Genomic DNA, 21,339 nt, shown 5'->3' with positions numbered 1-21,339 from the left:
GTACAAACGCTCGTTCGCTTGTCACTTGTTCACAGAGCGCACTTTACTGGTATTGTTGACAAGACTGTGTTGTTGTTGACAGAGGCGGTAAGAAATTTGCCGCAGTAGGGAATGCAGTTCTTATCCACAAACCAAACTTTAATTCTTTAAGACAAGCGGTATGGTGCAGTTTCCCCGCACAGTCTCTCTCTCTCTCTTGCGTGCTCTCTGTCTCTCTCTCTCTCTCTCTCTCATACCAACTTCTTCCTTCCTCGCTTTCATCAAAGAAGGCATTTAAAGTTTCCACCTGGCGTTATATAGCTTTTGTTTGGACGTGGGGCTGTGGATACACTTCCCCCCACGTGTATGCAACACAGAATGGCCCAACAACGTCCTCTGCACTCGCCCCAGTGAATGTGTATTGTCCTGGGCAGAGGGACATTACGCTGGAGTGTCCTGCTTGCTGTGCGATGCTGTATTGTTTTTTTATGTTTTGATTCGGCCCCCTCCACGACTTTAGTCCCCTCTCCTTCCCCCCACATGAGTGTGTGTGTGTGTGTGTGTGTGTGTGTGTGTGTGTGTGTGTGTACGTATACAGGTTCCTTTAGCCCCACCTGTGAAGTACCCCTTCATAGTTCAACAAATTGTGCGTAAACAGGGAAAATGAGCAACGAAGGACACACATCAGTGAGAGTAGAGGAGGAAAGAGCAAGGACACGGTAAGTGAGAATGTATGGAAAAGATGAAAAGCAGACCAGGGAATGACTGGGAAGAAGAGGAGGGAGCTGGACATGGAGAATAGAAAAAATGTGGGAAATTGAAGGAGCAGTGAATTCAAGAAGGAAAGGGGAGTATTGTAAAGAAGAATAAATGAAATAAGGAAACAAGACAGAAACTGGAGAGGGAAATGAGAAAGCAGTAAAAAGAAAGGGAGAAGAAAAATGAGGGTATGAGTAGGGAACAGTGAATGAAGGAAGAGGAAGGAAGCGATAATAGAAGTGTATTGAGGAGATGAGAGGTACAAGGCAAGAAAATGGGAGAGAGAGAGAGAGAGAGAGAGAGAGAGAGACCCACTCCTGCCGCATCCCCAGTCTCACTGCTGTATATACACTATCTGTATATCTATTGCCAGTCGCCACAGTCCCGTAAGGGGGTGGCCATTTGACATTGAGTTATTATTTTGTTTTACGGGGATGAGGCACTAACCCTCCACCAACCCACTTGTTGACACGTAGGGAGCAAGTGTATGGTTTAGCAGCATAGTTACCACCCAGCGTTGTAAATGTTTTCATGGTTTACAGGAAGCCGATATTTGGCATGTCACTCAATGTAAAGCCACCTGTAAAGGGAAGAAAATCAATAAGAAGCGACAGGAAAATGGGGAGAAATAGGAAGAGAGGAGGGTGACGTACACAGAAAAAGAATGATAAAGGCTAAAGAGGAAGTAGGCAGCACTACATCAAATGAGTGGATGATGGTCGCCACCATCTACAAACATACTATATATTCGCCTCTCGTCTTAGCAGAAGAGGGTGCAAGTCGGGTCGAAGCTGTTTTATATCTTCCCAGGTAAACAACTTTTCGAATGTGGGTATAATTCTTAAAACGTTTGGTTTAAATATTCCCTAATTTTCAGTATAGCAGTTTGGTAAATACTTTTGCAGTGAGACTGAAAAGTCAGGGGACAAGTGGTGGTTGAGTGGTATAGCTGGCTTATGTCTGTCAAGCCGCATGATCGATTCCAAATTAGGGATGGGAACAGTCCGATGAAAGGTTGCATTAAAACAAACTGAAACTGGACACAAAACCCACCGAAGAAAAGAAAATAAATAAATAAAGAAATAATAATAATAATAATAATAATAATGAAAATACCATCACATCAGTCCTGAATGAGACCTCCTATTTAGCAAGTATTCAGTATGGACGGAGGGTGTTAGCACCTGAGTAGTGAAGATTGTATGGCGTTGGTGAATGGACTGGGATACCTCTGCTGAGAATCGGACACGGAAAACACTCCAATAACGTCTTTCTGTACTTTTTTTTGGCAAATACAAGCAGATTTTATTCGAAATAAGAGATATTTTAAAACTGAAGGAATTAGACACATCCTTAATGAACCTCTTTAATTAACCCCTTCATTAACAAACTGTCTGATAATATAAAACTGGCGTCGTCTTTGTGAAAGGTTATTGTTTCTGCTTTTTTATTTTTTTTGAGAGAGAGAGAGAGAACTGATTACTTTGCGTGGGTCATGTTTGGGGATATGCTGTATAGCTCTTGCAATGTTTTCCTCTGGTGCTGGTGAGGGCTGCCTTCGTATGATGGCACTGATATAACCGGGTGGCTCAACTGCCTGGGTAAGTATACGTCCTTCGTCTGACCTCTTATCATCCCCAGACATCACCTTCTGCTCCCCAAACCTCGCCCCCACTACATCCTGGAGAGTGGTCAAAACCCTAGGTTCTGATCACCTCCCAATCTTCATCACTAGCAAAACCAGAATCACCCCGGCTGGCCAAACAAACACACATACACTAATAATAAGAGAGCCACCTGCGAGGCATTTGTAACTGAAACAGAACGACTGGCGAAGCTAAGAATAAAAGAAGTACTGTTTGTTTACCGTTTATTTAAAAAATAATGAAAAAAATAATCTACCGCAAGGAAAAAGATATAGAAAATCTAATCAATTCTTGCAAAATAACTAGAAGGGCACTCAGTGGAGCGCATCTCTCCGACAAGGGCAACGTAATTTCCAAACCACTCTTCACCCCAGCTGGCCACAAACACACATACCACTAATTATAAGAGAGCCAACTGGGAGGCCTTTGTAAACTGAAACAGAACAACACTAAACAGTACACCCATCAACAAACATCAACACCGCTGTGCACACTTTCAAGACAATTTTACAAAACGCAGACAAAAGACACATCCCTAGAGGCAACTGAAAGAGACACAACTCCAACTTCACATCAGAAATTCAAGGCCTCATCAGACAACGGGACACACTGGGCGACACTCCCCAACACCCCATACACAAGACACCGTACAACAAATACAGGGTGAACTCAACACTCAGATGTAAACAATACAAATATCAGAACAGCAAACGCTAAACAGGAATAATTATCTCCAAACACTTGATCACAAAACAAACACCAGTAAACTCTACAAAACACTAAACAGCATCACACTCTCCAACAGCAACACTGCACACACATGCTGCCATCACAACTACAGACACCATACCTTCAAACAAACAACAAGCAAACACTCCCATCAATCACTTTTCACAAGCTCAGCCATCTAAACCCCCATCCCGAAGACCTGACGTATTATCCAACGTAAGAGACAGTTCCCCTCTCAGACGCAGACTACACACCTTTTCACTTACAAACAGACGAAGCACATCATTAACAAGCTTAAGCACTCATCTGCCTGTGAACCAGACAACATAAACAACATTCACCTTAAACACCTTTGACCACAAGGCATACAAGCTACTCACCAACATATATCAAACTACAGCTGCTCACACAGCATAATACCCAACATCTGGAAGCATGACATTATCATCACTATCCCTAAACCCAACAAAGACCCCACGTTACCCTCTCCTCACATCGCCCCATCACATTCCTCTCTGCACCCCTCTAAAGTCACTGAACGACTGGTACTACAACTAGTCACACCTCACATTCCCCTTAGCCCAATTACAACATGGCTTCAGGCCACTGCACTCCACAAACACCCTTCATACAGACCTTACACAGAGAGTTTTCGATGGCATGAATTCAGCTAGTCCACCAAACAGAACACCTCCTAGGTCACACTAGACATCAGCAAAGTGCTTTCTGATGCCATCCCCCGCCACAACCTCACAAACAAAATACTCAACACAGACATGCACAATACACAAAACGATGGTTGGCAAAACTACTTAGCAGGCAGCTGTGCAACATCGTAACATTTCCGGTCAGTCTTCTGACATCAGGAAACTTCACAAATGGCGTCCCCAAGGATCTGTTTTTACCCCTACACTCTTTAACCTATACATGGGCGACATACCCACACCCCACACACGACAGATACACATAGCTTCTTGTGCAAATGATATAACACTGACATGTATGCATCAAAACGCAAACACAGCTGCACACATCCTCCAACCTCACGTCAACACACTACGCAAATGGTTCACCACAAACAGGCTCAAAATAGCCCCAGCCAAATCTACAGTTACCCTTCTCACAAACTGGACAGCAGAACACACACACATCCCACACGTCATAATAAACAACACTCCCCTACCACACACACACACACACACACACACACACACACACACACACACACACACACACACACACACACACACACAAAATCCTTGGTGTGACATACAATACATCAGTGTCATTTAAACAACACATCACAAACATTAAAAATAAAATAAAACCAAGACTCAATGCTTTGAGGTCACTTGCCCATACAACATTCAGACACAACAAGGAAATCACCACCACAGTATACAGTACAAACAATACATACGTTCAGTGATGAATTATGCAAGCCCTTCCTGGGCTCCTAACCTCACCAAAACACACACTACAACACTCTACAGACCATACAGAACAAGGCCTTCTAAAATAATCACAGGCTGCACAGCTACTACACCCACAGACCACCTACATCAAGAAACCAAAGTCCTCAAAGTCAAGGATCACCTAGACATGAGAGGCACCCTGTGATTCTTGCTGCAGCCTCCACAAACCCACAACATCCACTACATTACATGACAGCACATCTATCCACACCAAGGAACATCGAAACAACACCCAGCACACGATATCATACACAAAATACTGTCATCTCTTCCCCTCGCCCACCTCAGACCAGCTTCCAGAAACATATCCACACTCAAATCACTCGCCACCCATTCAGTCACTTAAAAACAACACACAGCTGAATGCACGGCTTCCTGACATCCACCTTTCTGAATCCTATCTCCTCGTGAGGAAGGGTCCACCTGGCCTGGCTGAGATGTGGACACCATGCATGCAACTCTTAAGCTACCAGAAGAGACTGGATGACTCCGTCGCTGATGCCTGTCCAGGATGTAACACAATATCCCATACTATTAAGCACATTACGGAAGACTGCATTGCACACAATCACCCATGCCAGCAACACAACATACACTCTTTGAGAGCTCTGTGGGAAAGCCCGGTCTCGGGTATGGCCTTCCAAAGGGACTCGGGGCTGTTTGGCCAGACTGCCTAGGGAACAACAACAACAACAACAACAACTACTACTACTACTACTACTACTACTGCTGCTGCTGCTGCTACAACTACTACTACTCCTACTACTACTCCTACTACTACTCCTACTACTCCTACTCCTACTCCTACTACTGCTACTGCTACTACTACTACTACTAGTTGTACTATTACTACTGCTGCTACTACTGCTGCTACTACTGCTGCTGCTACTGTTGCTGCTACTGCTGCTGCTACTACTGCTGCTACTACTACTGCTGCTACTACTGCTGCTACTGCTGCTACTACTGCTGCTACTGCTACCGCTACTGCTACTACTACTACTACTACTACTACTCTGTCCCCCCCAAGAGAGGATAGTGGACTGGAAGGGGGACAACTTTAGCCTGCTGTCCACTGGGTTTACATTTCAGATGAACCTGGGGCAGCAAAAACAGCATCAGCAACATCAACAACTGCAGTAACACCCACAACAACAACAACAACAACAACAACAATGATAATAATAATCATAATAATAATAAACCCATTTTGCCATTTCCTGAACGATTTTATTGAGCTTTGAATAGTCTTTTGAACTGTCGGTGTTGCATGTAGCCTTTCTGAACATCTTCACTACTCTTTCCAGAGATGAATAAATCTGGTATGTAGTTTATATATTGTATATATATTATGTGTATTGTATTATATGAATGATGTCGTGCAGTATTGTTTTTATCACTGGCTCTTGCAGACGTCAAAGGGTTATATTTAACTCAGAGAAATCCACGGCACACATGAGGTTCAAGGATCTGGGTTAACGCCTTCACTCCCGTCACTGTTTTTGGTATATCATCTGGCTGTTACTTGGCCATTTAACTTAGCTCAGAAGAGGTTCTATGAGCTGGATGGGTGCAATAAAACCTTTAATAACACCACTGCTGGGTTGTTGGCCTAAGTTGGATGGGTTAAATAACACCTTCAATAACACCACTGCTGGGGTGTTGGCCTAAGTTGGATGGGTTAAATAACACCTTCAATAACACCACTGCTGTGGTGTTGGCCTAAGTTGGATGGGTTAAATAACACCTTCAGTAACACCACTGCTGGGGTGTTGGCCTAAGCTGGATGGGTTAAATAACACCTTCAATAACACCACTGCTGGGGTGTTGGCCTAAGTTGGATGGGTTAAATAACACCTTCAATAACGCCACTGCTGGGGTGTTGGCCTAAGTTGGATGGGTTAAATAACACCTTCAATAACACCACTGCTGGGGTGTTGGCCTAAGTTGGATGGGTTAAATAACACCTTCAATAACACCACTGCTGGGGTGTTGGCCTAAGTTGGATGGGTTAAATAACACCTTCAATAACACCACTGCTGGGGTGTTGGCCTAAGTTGGATGGGTTAAATAACACCTTCAATAACACCACTGCTGGGGTGTTGGCCTAAGTTGGATGGGTTAAATAACACCTTCAATAACACCACTGCTGGGGTGTTGGCCTAAGTTGGATGGGTTAAATAACACCTTCAATAACACCACTGCTGGGGTGTTGGCCTAAGTTGGATAAAAGTGTCTAGTAGTAGCAAGGACAGGGAAAATGAGTCATCGTAGTGAAGAGATTAAATAATAAAGGAGTAAAGATTTTTTATTCATTAATAGTTAATATCTGCTCTCCAAGTGAATTTATATTGCTTAGGAGAGACATCTTCAACTGGATGGGAGTTCGAAATGAAGAGACCTTGATTTTTTTTTTTTTTTTTCTTGGAGGGAACAGTTTTGCGGTCTTCTGGCCTTTGCGTTCCTTCTTCCATGCATTAAAAAAAAAATATGTCTTTAGCGCACTGCCCTCCACCTATCGGCTTATAGTCCCAAAGATTATAAGTCCGAGTCCCAGGTTTCTCTCCTTAACTAACTGTCGAAAATGCCAAGTTCCGTCTGTTGTACAGAACCATGGCTCTCAGTGAAATACTGAAACTGGAAAAGTTATCAGTGCACAATTCATCGAATCTCAGGGTTACTGAGGATGGGCTTTTGCTGGAAAGATACTTCGTGTACCGCCCTCCGCCTATAGGCTCATTGTCACAAAGCTCATAAGTTGGAACCCTGGGATTCATCTTGAAAGTGCCCACTTCCGTCAAGTTTACTGGACCTGGATTCTCAGTGGGATATTATACACACACACACACGTGTGTGTGTGTGTGTGTGTGTGTGTGTGTTAAAGCGATGTGAATATCTTAAAAGAGATGGGTAATATGTAATAGGCAGAATGAATTGCGTATTCAAAGGTGATAAATGTCCCGTGCTGCATGGAATACGGTGCTTCGTTAATTGACAACTGATTGCATATTGTTAAAAAGATCAGGGGACTTTAGCAGCATCAGGAGACCATTTTCCCCCGTCCCCCCCCCCAAACTCGTGCGCGCGCGCGCGCGCGCACACACACACACACACACACACACACACACACACACACACACACACACACACACACACACACACACACACACACACACACACACACAGCTATATACTGTCCATAACTCCTCGCGTTTCCAGGCCTCTGTTTTAACCCGTACTTTTACTAAGAAAGAGAGAGAGAGAGGGAGATCCACGTAAGCAACGCAGAGAAAACTGACGATAAATACGAGAAAGTCTAGATAGGCTAGATCGATGCGAAGGAGACGGCGAAAATTCCGGGAAAGCAAGGTTGTTTTCGACCGGCCCGGAAAGCAAGGCACCCCATCTACATATGAATGCTGCCTCGTGCGTGTGTGTGTGTGTGTGTGTGTGTGTGTGTGTGTGTGTGTGTGTGTGTGTGTGTGTGCGCGCGCGCTCTTTTCTAGTGTGTATGTGTGTGAGATTGTGTGCGTGTGTGCTTTGCATGTGGCTGCCCGCTGAGACACAGGGCTCAAGTAACGACACTGGAATTTCCCTGCAGTTTCTTCTTAATGGAGACAGAGTGGCTGGATGCGAACATTTACTTCCCATACCTCCTTCACAATAGGCCCACGCCCAAGGTGGATTTGCCTTTATCTCATCTAGGAAAGATGGATAACATCTTTCCAGAGTTGAATACAATCATCTAAAGGTAGTAGTAGTGGTGGTGGCGTTGGTGGTGGTAGTTCCGGGTTGATCTGAAACATGAACCCAGTGGACTGCAGCCTGAAGCTTCGCCCCTGTAGCACACCGTCCTCCTTTCAGGGGATAGTGGGGTAATTGAGGAACGCTTGTATAACAGGGCAGTGAAAGCCACCTGGTTGTAATCGGTGCCACCACATGAAAGCATCCCACCCCAGCACCATCTGAATTTTGGGAGAATAGAATACAAAATACGTCATCAGACTGAAGTGGTTAACCCCTGTACTACGATAGTTAGCATCCATTGCTGAATCAGATAATATGGCAGTGGTAAGAACGGAATTAGAACAAAAAAAAGTTCATGGTGAGGGGGGTTAATTGCTTAGCATATTGTATGCATAAGTAACTTCGTAATATTTAGGTAGTTCAAAATATCATAAAGAATATTGTCTTCAGAATGTTCAAACGTTTATAATAGTAAAAAAAAAATAATCAGTATTTCATATCAGTGTCATTCCTTTTCTGCCAGCTGTCTAATCGAGGAGTTAACCGATACTCTGTCTTTTAAAAATGCAGCAGGTAAGCTCTAGATTCTAGAACTTACCTGTTGCATTTTTAAAAGAGTCTAAAAGAGTCTAGAACGGTCTTCCTCAGTCTCGTTCCATCTCCCTATGACTTAGTCCTGTAAACGCAGTGTGATCAAGCACCTTAAAGTTAATGGATCTTAATTCTGATTTTCAAGTATTTCTTGTCCAGCAAAACCTTTTCCAGGTGTTGAGCCTTCTTCTTCTTATATTATTATTATTATTATTATTATTATTATTCAGTACATCTGCAAAATATATTTGAAGGAAATAGCAGTCAGATAGATTATTTTATGGTTAGGAGGGCCGATAGGAGGTTAGTGAGGGATGTTAAAGTTATAGGAAGTGAGGAATGTGTGCAGCAGCACAAACTATTGATTTGTGATATGGTGCTTAAAGAACAAGTAATGAAAAAGAGGACTTATGTACCTAGGAGGAAAATATGGAAGCTGAAAAACCAAGTAGTAAGGGATGCCTTCTATAGCGAGTTGAGGAGAGTGGTGGCTGAACAGGGAGCTGTAGACAGAGGCGTTAATGAACAGCACAGAGCCCTCAAGAACAATTTCTTGAGAGTTACTGATGTGACATGCGGTTGGACAATTGGACCACCAAGACATAAAGTAACTTGGTGGTGGGATGAGGGTGTAGAAGCTGCAGTTAAGGAGAAAAGAAGGCTTTTCCGGGAATGGAAGATGGGTGGTAGCAAAGAGGAATATTTGGCTGCCAAGCGTAGGGCTAGAAGAGAGGTATACAGGGCAAAGTCTGAGTCACAGAGACTTTTACTTGATAACCTAAATCATGGGGAAGGGAAAAATATGATATTTAGGGTGGCAGGTCAAGTGAAGAGGGATAATCAGGATATTATAGGTGAGCGGTGTGTGAAGAATGATGAAGGAAGGGTAGTGGTGAACAGTGAGGATATTAAAGATGCATGGAGGGAGCATTATAACCGGTTGTTGAATGAGGAGTTTGACTGGGACAGGGAAGGTTTGGAGCCAGCAGATCCAGTGTCTGGCCCTTGGCCTTTGATTGATACTGCTACTGTGAGTGAGGCAATAGGCAGGATGAGGGTGGGGAAGGCAGCAGGTGTGTCTGGGTTGACTGCCTCAGGCGATATAGGGGTGAGTTTAGTCACTGACCTGATAAATAGGATTATTTATGAGTGTGTTGTCCCAGATGGTTGGCTGAAGAGTGTAATTGTAAATGTGTATAAAGGGAAGGGTGATACCCTGGAAAGAGGAAATTATAGAGGTATAAAGCTTTTAGATCAGATAATGAAGGTAATAGAGAGAGTTTTAGAAGGTATGATTAGAGAAAGAGTGAATATTGATGAGATGCAGTTTGGGTTTATGCCAGGTAGGGAGACCACTGATCCTATATTCATTGTTCGTCAGCTTCAGGAAAAATATATTGGTAGGAGAAGGGACCTTTATTTTGTTTTTGTTGATTTGGAAAAGGCTTTTGACAGAGTCCCTAGAGAGGTGGTGAAGTGGGCAATGAGAAAGCTTGGCTTGGAGGAGTGGCTGGTTAGGGTGGTTATTGCTATGTATGTGGGTGCTCACACCCAGGTAAGAGTGAATGGAGATTTGAGTGATGAGTTTTCCGTGAATGTTGGTGTGCATCAGGGGTCAGTCTTGAGTCCCATGTTGTTTATCGTGGTACTTGAAGCCCTTTCACGTGACTTTAGAAACGGACTTCCGTGGGAGTTTTTGTATGCTGATGATTTGGTATTGATTGCAGAGAACGAAAGGGAGGCAGAGGAAAGGTTTAGGGAAGTGGAGAGATGGTATGGGGCACAAGAGTTTAAGGGTAAATGCAGATAAAACAAAAGTGATGATATCTAGGGTTGGTGGGCGGTACTGTCAAAGACGAGGGAGAGTGGCCATGTGCAGTTTGCCACAAGGGCGTGGGAAGTAATTCCATCTTGTGCAGTGTGTGTGATAAGTGGGTTCATAAGAGATGTAGTGGTATCAGAGGTAGACTGCGAGATAATGCTGATTTTATGTGTACGGCGTGTCGGAGTGAGCAGGTGGAGATTGTCAGGACGTGGAAAGGATTGAACTTGCTGGTGAATCTCTTTGGAGTGTGTGGAAGAGTTTTGTTATTTGGGAGACATGTTGTGTGCTGGAGGTGGGGCTGGAGCTAGCTCTGTGGCTAGGGTGAGAAGTGGTTGGAAGAAGTTCAGGGAGCTCTTGCCTCTCCTGACATTGAGAGGACTCTCCCTACGTGCTAAGGGGTCTTTGTATGCAGCATGTGTTAGGAGTGTAATGCTGTATGGTAGTGAGACCTGGGCAGTGAAGGAGGAAGATATTCGCCGGCTCAGACGTACAGAAATGACAATGATTAGGTGGATGTGCAGTGCGTCCCTGCGTCCACGGCCTGGAGGGGCTGGGTTTATGATGGAAGAGTTGAGAGGTAGGATGGGACTGGAGTGTATTGGTGTTGTGATGAGGAGAGGTAGATTGAGATGATTTGGACATGTGGAGAGGATGGGGGATGATAATTGGGTGAGGAAGGTGAGAAGTGTTAACCCGCCCCATCCCGTCGACGTATGGGTACGTTGCAACGATATGCATTTGCCAGTCCCGGCGACGTACCAGTACGTCATGCAATTGCAAGGTCCCTAATTTGCACAATTTTCAATTTTCGCACATGATTTTTCGTATGTATACACGGGACACCTTCCTCTATTCCTCTACAAGATGCCAAGCAGGGACAATGCCTTACACTGCATAACCTCCTCCCTTCCCCCTCACACCATTGTCTTGGCAAAGGACCTGTTACCAGTGACCTGCCTAGTAAAGATATTCAGGGCCAGAATGATTCCCCAATCGATAACAATGTGGAGTACAATGTTTACATAGCATTAGAAGAAGAAACGACCAGAAATAATGATCAGGTAATGTGGCAAAAAAAGGTCAGGTATGGTGATTAGTTAGTGAGTGAAACAATGCTTATAATGCCTTTATTACTGCTTGAAAACCAATATACTCACATACTAAATATACATTCGTACCAAGTAAATAAATAAATACCGTTTATGAGTGGATAAAATAGTTACCCTCCCATAGAACTCGTTTTCTTTGGTGCCAGCATGTTAGAAAACCCACTCAGGTAAGGAGGAACTCCTACCTGGATTGGGCACTTTAAACCTCAGGTGAGCGATTTCTCTATGAATTTTCGATGTTTCTTACCAAAAGCGAAGGTTTTAGCCAAAAAAAAAAAATTCGAAAATACCTCGGGACTGGGGGATGTCGGAGGTGCGGAAAACCTCGGGACGTGACGGGTTAATGTTGGGGGTGGGGTTATGAGGGGTAGACCAAGAAAGACATGGGACGAGGTCATTAAGTGTGACCTCAGGGTTAAGGGACTGAACAGGGAGGCTGCAATGGATCGTGCAGCGTGGAGAGCCGCCATTAGGTGACCAAGGCCGACACATGCAAGCATGTTGGAGCCTTTAAAAACGAACTAAACGAACGAAGCCGATCACTGGAACTTTTTTTTTTTTAAGTTTGAAATGCGTTTGAAAAAGACTGAAATGAATGTATTTTTAGCACCAGGTTTCAAAGAGCATATTACACAAATTCAGAGCAAAGATATATGACTAGCACTGGAGCAGAAATAGGGAAGGAGATGTAGATGGTCTTGGCGTTGAAGTGGCGTCGGCGTCAAAGTGGTGTCGATGTTGAAGTGGAGTCAGCGTTAAAGTGACGTTGGCATTGAGTGGTGTTGGCGGTGAGGATGGTGGTCTTGGCGTAGAAGTGAGATAGTTGAGTTTGCTGAAAGGCTTGATCCAGGAAGGGAAGAAGCGTCAACGTGAATGGGAGATCCTTATACTCTTCATGTCATGAAGCCAGATGTGTAACCTGATAGAAGATGGAAAATACAGGTGGGGTATCATGGGGAGAGGTGGGACAGAAGAGAAGGACAGAAAAGAGAGAGAGACTGGAGACAAAAAAGCCTCTTTTAGTCGCCTTTTACGACAAGCATAGATAGTGATTAAGTATCCCTCCCCTCGTCTCCCAGGGGGATTGAAAAAAGTTCCATGCCAAACTTGACCTTGATGTGAAAAGTAAATATGTATCAAATTTACATGCGATACACGGGAATACAGGTTTTGAAATATAGGAAAGTTGCCAAATAAGCTCCCCATATGTTTCAAGTGAATTAAATGAAAAATTACACTTTCGGACTGACATATCGCTCAACTGTAGAATTGAGTAAATACGAAACTTTACATAACATTCTCGAAATATTGTTTGGCTTCTAACACTGCATCACTGGTTTTTCAAAATAATTTCTCTTTCTCGTTCTATCGGAAGGAATGAAATATTTTTGTGTCCATTGTATACATAAAAAAGCAATAGCCGAGGACATTAATGTTTGTATATTGTAAATCTTTCAGTAGCCAGTAGTCGAACCCAGTAATATGAATCTGTTGACTTGTAATTCTTTCTCACCGTTATCTTTCAGGTGGACCCAAAAGTACGTGGTGTTGGACTGCAGCACGGAGATGGCCAAGAGTCTTATCATTGGCCATGTAAAGGACGTGCATATGGGTCGACGCAACTACCACTACCTTATGTCCGGCCTTGTGAGTACCACCGCCACCACCCTCCCTCACAATCCTACTTCCGCCCTAACCCCCACCCCTCTCACAAATCGACTCCCACCCACCACCCACCCTCACATTCCTCTCTTCCTCCACACCAGGCCTCACACTCCCTCCGTTATTCTTATATCCCGTCGTAAGTACAGCTTCTCATCTCGCCACCTCAGCTCCTCCTTTATCATCCCATACCACTCCTACTCGGTTTACCCTTTGTTTCTCTTCAGGATTGTGGCTGGGGACTTGGATATAACGTAGAATGTTCCGGTTCGTGGTCAGGGAGAAAATTTACATCAGTCTCCTTATATCTTTATTTGCACTTACGACGCCACCCTCACCTCTGCAGCTTCCCTATATCTTCCCCATCTTATCGTTTCTCGTACTCCGTAATGACTCTTGTGCACTGGATAAGGATAAATCTACCTGTTTGTCTATTGACTCTCCATCTATCGTTCCCTTATCATTTATCACCTTATATTTATTTTAGTCTCCCTTTCACCCCGTAGCTCCATGTGCCTCATCAAGACTCGTGTTTCCAACAAAAAGCATAAATGCATCTTTTCTGTTTTACTTCTCATTAACTATCCTTTATTTCTCTCTCGCCACATTGACCATTTCTGTTTTACTTTTTGTTCATTTTCTTCATTTTTCTCTCTGTTTTCACCTTTCCTGTTTTACTTCCCCTATATTATTTCTTCATAATTTCTCTCTCCACTTTCACTGGTTACTCCGGACCTCCATCCCTCATGATTTATCACTTCACACTTGCCTCCTGGTCAGCTTACCCTCCCCACACCCCTTAATGACACTCAGAATGTCGCATATGCTTCTCCATCTTTTCTCTCTTCATCTACCCTTATCATGTATTACCCAACTCCTGCCTCTTATTTCATTATCACCACACACCTGCCTCATATCATTTATCACCTCACTCCTGCCCCATATATCATTTATCATCTCATTCCTTCCTGTTATATCATTTATTACCTCACTCCTGCCTCTTATATCATTTATCACCTCACTTCTGCCTCTTATACCATTTATCGCCTGACTCCTGCCTGTTATATCATTTATCACCTTATTCCTGCCTCTTATATCATTTATCACCTCATTCCTGCCTCTTATACCATTTGTCGCCTGACTCCTGCCTCTTGCGTCATTTATCACCTCACTCCTGCCTCTTATTTATCACCTCACTCCTGCCTCGTATATCATTTATCACCACACTCCTGCCTGTTATCACCTCACTCAAGACCTCTACCGTTATCATTTATCACCCACCCTAATCTTTTTTTACCTCTTTTTTGCCTCTCATCACCTTACCTAAGCCCCCCTCTCTATCCAAATCCCGTTTTCTTCGAGTGACACAGCCAACCACTTCAGTTTAATTGCTACTTAGAGGTGGAAATTGGACCTTCCCTACGACACTTGTATTCTCCTTCGCTAAATATTTTCATAACTCCTCTTCCCAAGCGGTTTATGTTACATTTTACACCTTCCATAACGTCTTTCGCTAAGCAGTTTATCTACATCTTACACTTTTCATACGTTCTCTCCCGAAGCGATTTATTTTGCTTCTTAAACCCATCGTAACACCTCTCCCTTTCGTAACTCCTCATCGTAAGCGATGTATTTTGCATTTTACACCATTCGTAACTCCTTGAACAATTTATTTTATATACATCTTGCGCCTTTCTTAACGGCTCTTCTTAAGCGATTTATTCTATATACATCTTACACGTTTCATAACTCCTCTCCCAAAGCGATTCCTTTTACTTATTAAACCTTTCGTACCTCCTGTTCACAAGGGATTTATTTTGCATCATACATCTTACTTTTTATGTAGGCTATACGGTATGTGTTCAGTATCTACACATTTTGGTTCAGTAACCCCCACAAGATGCACAGGCGACATCGTAGAGCTTGATCCTTAGTTATCAGTGTCTATCCTGCATCATTTATTCATTAATTACTACACTGCCACACCCACTCCCACACCAACAGACTGAGCCATCCCCACAACAAACAAAATACCATCAGAAGAGTTTCTAGTGAGTGCAGTTTAAGGCCCTCTCCCACTTCGGCGAAAGTGGGGAAGATAAAGTCACGATGTGTCAAAAATCCTTAATCGTGGGTATTCGTGATCAAAATCTTGTCCATTCGTGGCATGTCACCGATACGTCGCATGAGGTGGAAATTTGTCGTGGGGGGCCACGACGTTTTCATGCTGCATGAAAACGTCGTGGCCCTCCACGATTTTGTAAAATTTCTCAGATTAGTCGTTGACAACAAGGCGACGCCTCAGCGACGTCGGCGATTACCCGGTGTATAAACCGCATATGATCGCCGACATCGGCGAGGTGTCGGCGGTGAAAAAAAACGTTGAGATGTCGTACGGTCATACGGCGAACCGTCGGCAATGTAACAGCAATGCATCGGTGAGGTTAATACGACATAGCTTACGTAAACCGTACGATACGTACCGGGTTGTGCGACAGTAATATTTCATCTTATGAATGTCGGTGATATATCGCCGACATTTCGCGGATGAACCGTCGATTAATCGCCTTAAATACGCCGATGACGGCGAGGCACCTGCGATGGCCTCGGCGTTTTGTCTGCGAGGTGCGTGGGATTTATTCCGCATTGGCGCCGATGCATTCGCCGACACATCGACGATATATCGTCGACAGCACGCCGCCGTTGTACCTTTATTGCCATTGAATCGCCGTAAAAAAAAACGTTAAAATTTGAATTTAGAATAATGCTTGCGCATTACGCCGACATATCAGCGATATGTCGGCTACTAGTCGCTGGTTATACCGTATACTCCGCCGAGGTGTCGGCGTTTTGTCGTACTGGTGTTGCCGGTATTATGCCGACACCACGATTCTTGGTCAGAGTCGTCGACACATCACCGACTTCGGCCACGATTTTCATTGTGACTTCATCGTGCCTATTTACGCCGAAGTGGGAGAGGGCCTTTATTGTGGGTATTCGTGATCAAAGTCTTGTCCATTCGTGGCATGTCGCCGATACGTCGGACGAGGTGGAAATTTGTCGTGGGGGGCCACGACGTTTTCATGCTGCATGAAAACGTCGTGTCCCCCCACGATTTTGTAAAATTTCGGTGATTAGTCGTTGACAACAAGCCGACGCCTCGGCGACGTCGGCGATTACCCGGCGTATAAACCGCGTATGATCGCCGACATCGGCGAGGCGTCGGCGGTGAAAAAAACCGTTGAGATATCAAATGCGGTTATTCAGCGAAGTGTCGGCAATGTATCGGCGATGCATCGGTGAGGTTAATACGACATAGCCTACGTAAACCGTACGATACGTACCGGGTTGTGTGACAGTAATATTTCATCTTATGAATGTCGGTGATATATCGCCGACATGTAGGCGAACTCAGAGGAGTAACGTCGTGCCTCTTGCGCCGATGCATTTGCCGACACATCGACGATACATTGTCGACAGCACGCCGCCGTTGTACCTTTATCGCCGTTGAATCACCGTAAAAGAAAAACGTTAAAATTTGAATTTAGAATAATGCTTGCGCATTACGCCGACATATCGCCGATATGTCGGCTACTAGTCGCCGGTTATATCGTATACTCCGCCGAGGTGTCGGCGTTTTGTCGTACTGGTGTCGCCGGTATTATGCCGACACCACGATTCTTGGTCAGAGTCGTCGACACATCACCGACTTCGGCCACGATTTTCATCGTGGCTTCATCGTGCCTATTTACGCCGAAGTGGGAGAGGGCCTTTATAAGTCACCCTGTACCACCACCACCACCGCCGCCGCAGTCGCCGCCGCCGCCGCCGCCACCACCACCACCACCACCACCACCACCACTATTTTCTCCTGTGTCTATGTCTAGTTGATAATTACAGTTCATCAGTTACATGTAAGATGGAAAGATATGATATTCAAAACAAATCGCGGTGGAGGCGTCACGAAATTTCCGATCAACCTATCAGCGGCGTATTCTCGTTTGTTTGGCTCTTTTAACACCTTTTTCTTAGCGGTTTATTTTGCCCATTTCGCCTATATATTTTGTCTTATTGGTAATTGAGGTGGGGATTGGAGTTAATTAGTGATGTGGGTAGCGAGGATATTTGGGAAATGATGGGAAAGGGTGTAGAAAGGAAGGGAGGGAAGGGGAAGGGAAGGAGAGGAAGATGGAGGAGAAGAGAGGTAAGGATGGGAGAGGGAATGAAGGAAGAAGGGCAAAAGAGAGAGAGAGAGAGAGAGAGAGAGAGAGAGAGATTTTCAAATATCGACAATCGTAGTAAAAGAAAAAAAAAAACTTTCCGACAGCATCACATACATAGTCCACTCCTTAAAAATATGCAAAGCAAATTAAAAAAGTAAAGAAAACCTAGAAAAACCGTACTGTGATACCAAGACCGAAATTAATCTCTTCTATGTGGCCAGTCTGTGAAAACAGGTGATATTTGTGTTTTTAGGGAGGTAAAAATATACGATTAGTGAATAAGAAAATTAATCTCAAAGCCGACTTGGTGAATTAACCATTTCGTGCATATCAGGTGTTTTTGTACCTAAACTCTCGCACGTGACAGGTAAATGAACTCTCTAACTCCTCTCGTTCTAAGGTCTCTACGGAGCTGAATCTGAATGTAGCAAGAATTTAAAACGTCATCGGCGTGAAATGGTTAGAAAAACAAGTATTAATAAATTTGGTTAGTGAATGCCGCGGAGCACTCCACCTAACACTAATTAAAGGTAAATTAGAAAATAAAATACTGTGGTGGTCCTGGGCAGGTCAAATAAATTAACCGTATGATTTAATTAAGATAAGCAAACTTTAATTTTGACGGCAGTAAAATACTCATTAAAAGGGCTGTCTCTGTCGTATTTAAAATCAAATATTTGTCCCTCCTCTCTCAGCGCCAGGTGATGGTGGTGGTTGGGGGGGGGGGAGCAGCGAGGGAGGAATTACTGTCCCGTCATCTGGGCTACTAAGTTATCTTCTCTGTGCAGTTCCAGATGACACTCTTCCCCGTTTCCTTGATCGTTGTCATCGTGGAGAGCTTCGGAGACGTCAAATGAGACGCTGTGTGGGGGAGTATAGCAGGGTACCTTAATGGACTCCATGGTGTGTGGAGGTTTGGTTGCTGGGTGAACGTCACATCTGAGTCTCCACTCTATTCTGTCCTCTCCCCCCTCCACCTTAGATCCCTGTCACTGCCTCAACTAATTTTGCAGGGCCCTTTTCTTCTACTGATGCTTCTTCCTTCCTTTTCTCCTTTCCTCCCTATTTCATCTTCTGCTCTAAAAAGAGTGGAATTTTCCATATTCGTAAAAATTTTCATCAGTAGCCTTCAGCATGTTACAGCATTAAGGATCAGGGCCTGTGCACTGTTGGTCTGGCCAATTGTGGGGACCATGGTTGTTCGGCACCACCCAGGTGTGTGGACCTGTGCATATGCGGAACTGCTAATAAGCTACAGCCGCGGATCCGTGGATGCCGTTGCTTTGTGGGTGGACTTGTTGTTGCTATCCCTTCCTGGAAAGGGCAGGGAGTGCTTGCTTGGAACTTGGACCCTGCTTGTGGAAATGGCCGAGCCTCTAGACTCCGGGTTCTGCTCACGCGATCCTTTCTTTTTCAGCAGTTATGTTGAGCCTTTTCCTTACCATCTAAGATTGTGGAAATTGTCTCCAGTTCTTCCTGCCTCATTTCTGCTGATGTTTTGACCCTGATGATGACCCTGGCTTCTCTTGATGATACGTTTCTGGCTCTTCCCGCTGTTTCCCAACCTGTACTCACCTCTTCTGTTTCTTCCCACTTAACTACGCCAGTTTCCACCTCACTGTCCCCCTACTCCGACATCTCTGTCCACCTGTTCATCTTACATAGTAACTTCTGAACCTTATTTGCCTCCACCCTCTCCTCCATCTACCCTTCCTGTTCTTCGGATTCCTTGTCCCATTCTCATATTTCTTCCCTGCTCACTAACCTTGTCTTGACCATCTCTCTTTTCGGGCCCCAGACCTTGTCTCAGTATTTTAACGTCACCTCACAAACGGATGATCACTAGCTTCATCTCTCTCTGTTACATAAGGTAGGCACTGATGTTACGTCCTTTGTGTGACCCAATGGGTCTCATCATCTTAAAGTGTTCAGTGCAACCCTACCAAAAAAAGTTAAATCTTTAGTTGATCCATCCGGCATTCCAAGCACAGTCTCACCAGATGCACAGTTAATTTCGTCTATACGCACTGTCAGTCTTCCCTCTTTCTTCTCTTTGGGTAATCAAAATTTTGCTTACTGTTCTGAGAATATTCGATTCATTCTTTCTAACAGCATCATCCAAAACTCTCTGTACATTGTTACATCAGTCATTTTCATGGACGCCATCTATAACCAGCTAACATTGCTAAAACTGTATTTGAATCTCACAATCTTTCCTCTTCAGTTAATAGAAATCTATTAACCACTTTCAGTCTAGTGCCATATTTGTTTATTTATTTATTTATCTTTCCCTTCACCATTAGAGGAAGATAAGGATCTACGAGTATTTACAGGAGCATTCATAAGTGTTTCTTTCCTTCCCAGAGTCACGCACCAGCAATGCAGTAAAAAGAGTGGTAAAGTCAGTAGAAAAAAATTGTTTTGCCTTTTATTTAATCCCAAGTATATAAATTTGAGTACTTAAATGGAATCTAATGGGTTGTTAGATGCCACTTGGAGACTCAAAAAAAGAACTTCTGGATAAGATAGCAGACTACGAGGTGCTACCCAAAAGTTTCTGAAATTTGAAAGCAGGGCAGAAACCGCTGGTCATACAGTGTGTGGATGCTAGGTGGCGGTGCATGTACGCTTTGTTTGTTACTGTGTCAAGTGGCATTGTGCAGGGTGGATGCATTTGCTGAATGTTTGTGTGCTTTCATCATTGCGTTTGGGTTAATTTGCAAATTTTGTGAACTATAAAATGGAGGATGTGAAAGAGCAACGTGTTTGCTTCAAGTTTTGTGTGAAACTCGGGAATAGCGTGGCATAAACTCATAAAATGGTAAAACAAGCATTTGGTGACAGTGCTTTAGGGGTTATACAAACCTATGACTGGTTTAAGCGTTTTAAAAATGGACAAACGTTAACAGATGATGGTGCACGTTTTGGTCGCCCTTCCATCAGTTCAGCTCCTGACAATGTGGCCAAAGTTAGTGCAACCATCCTCAGTGATCGCAGTACAATCCTTGATGTTTGTGACATTGTTAGCCAATCGTATGGAACTTGCCAACGCATTTTGTCTGGCGATGTGAGGCAAAAACGCCCAGACAAGTGGTGCTCTAACAAATGGGTGTTTCACCATGACAGTGCACCCATGCAGACAGGCCATGTTGTTCAGCAGTTTTTGGTATATAAAAAAATAAATAAATAAACATGCTGGTTCTCCCCCACCCCCCCATATTCACCAGATTTGGCCTCCTGTGATTTTTTCCTCTTTCTGAAAATGGAAATCCAGCTGGAAGGACTAAGATTTGATACCATTGCGAATATCCAGGTGAAAATCACAGACATTGCTGAACAAGTTGATGCTCAAGGACTTCAGGAATGCATTCTGATCGTGGTAGAAACACTGGGATCGATGCCCAAGGATACTACTTTGAAGTGGACAGTGGTGAGTAGGACTTGACCAAATCTATATTCCTTCTTTATTCAAATTTCTGGAACTTGTGGGTAGCACTTTGTAAAATAGATGATATAATAACTACGGTTTAAAAGCAAAAATGGATAGAGGCTGGCCACGTCCATTGTAGAACAGATAGCAGATGGACAACCCAAATA

General features: G+C 43.9%; 1 protein-coding gene across 1 annotated transcript in view; it reads left to right on the top strand.

The window, feature by feature from the left end:
• LOC145395582 (glutamate receptor 1-like) overlaps positions 1 to 21,339 on the top strand; it is a 171,711-nt gene that overhangs the window by 43,377 nt on the left and 106,995 nt on the right. The window contains exons 6-7 of the mRNA XM_080269172.1: positions 13,384 to 13,504; positions 21,056 to 21,172. Coding sequence (XP_080125298.1) covers positions 13,384 to 13,504; positions 21,056 to 21,172 — 238 coding nt within the window. The remainder of the gene's footprint in view (positions 1 to 13,383; positions 13,505 to 21,055; positions 21,173 to 21,339) is intronic.

This window comes from Coenobita brevimanus, chromosome 1 (assembly GCF_032717465.1).
Source record: "Coenobita brevimanus isolate Jiangsu-jjx chromosome 1, ASM3271746v2, whole genome shotgun sequence".
In the NCBI taxonomy this organism is placed as follows: Eukaryota; Metazoa; Arthropoda; class Malacostraca; order Decapoda; family Coenobitidae; genus Coenobita; species Coenobita brevimanus.
This window is presented reverse-complemented; position numbering and strand designations above follow the sequence as displayed.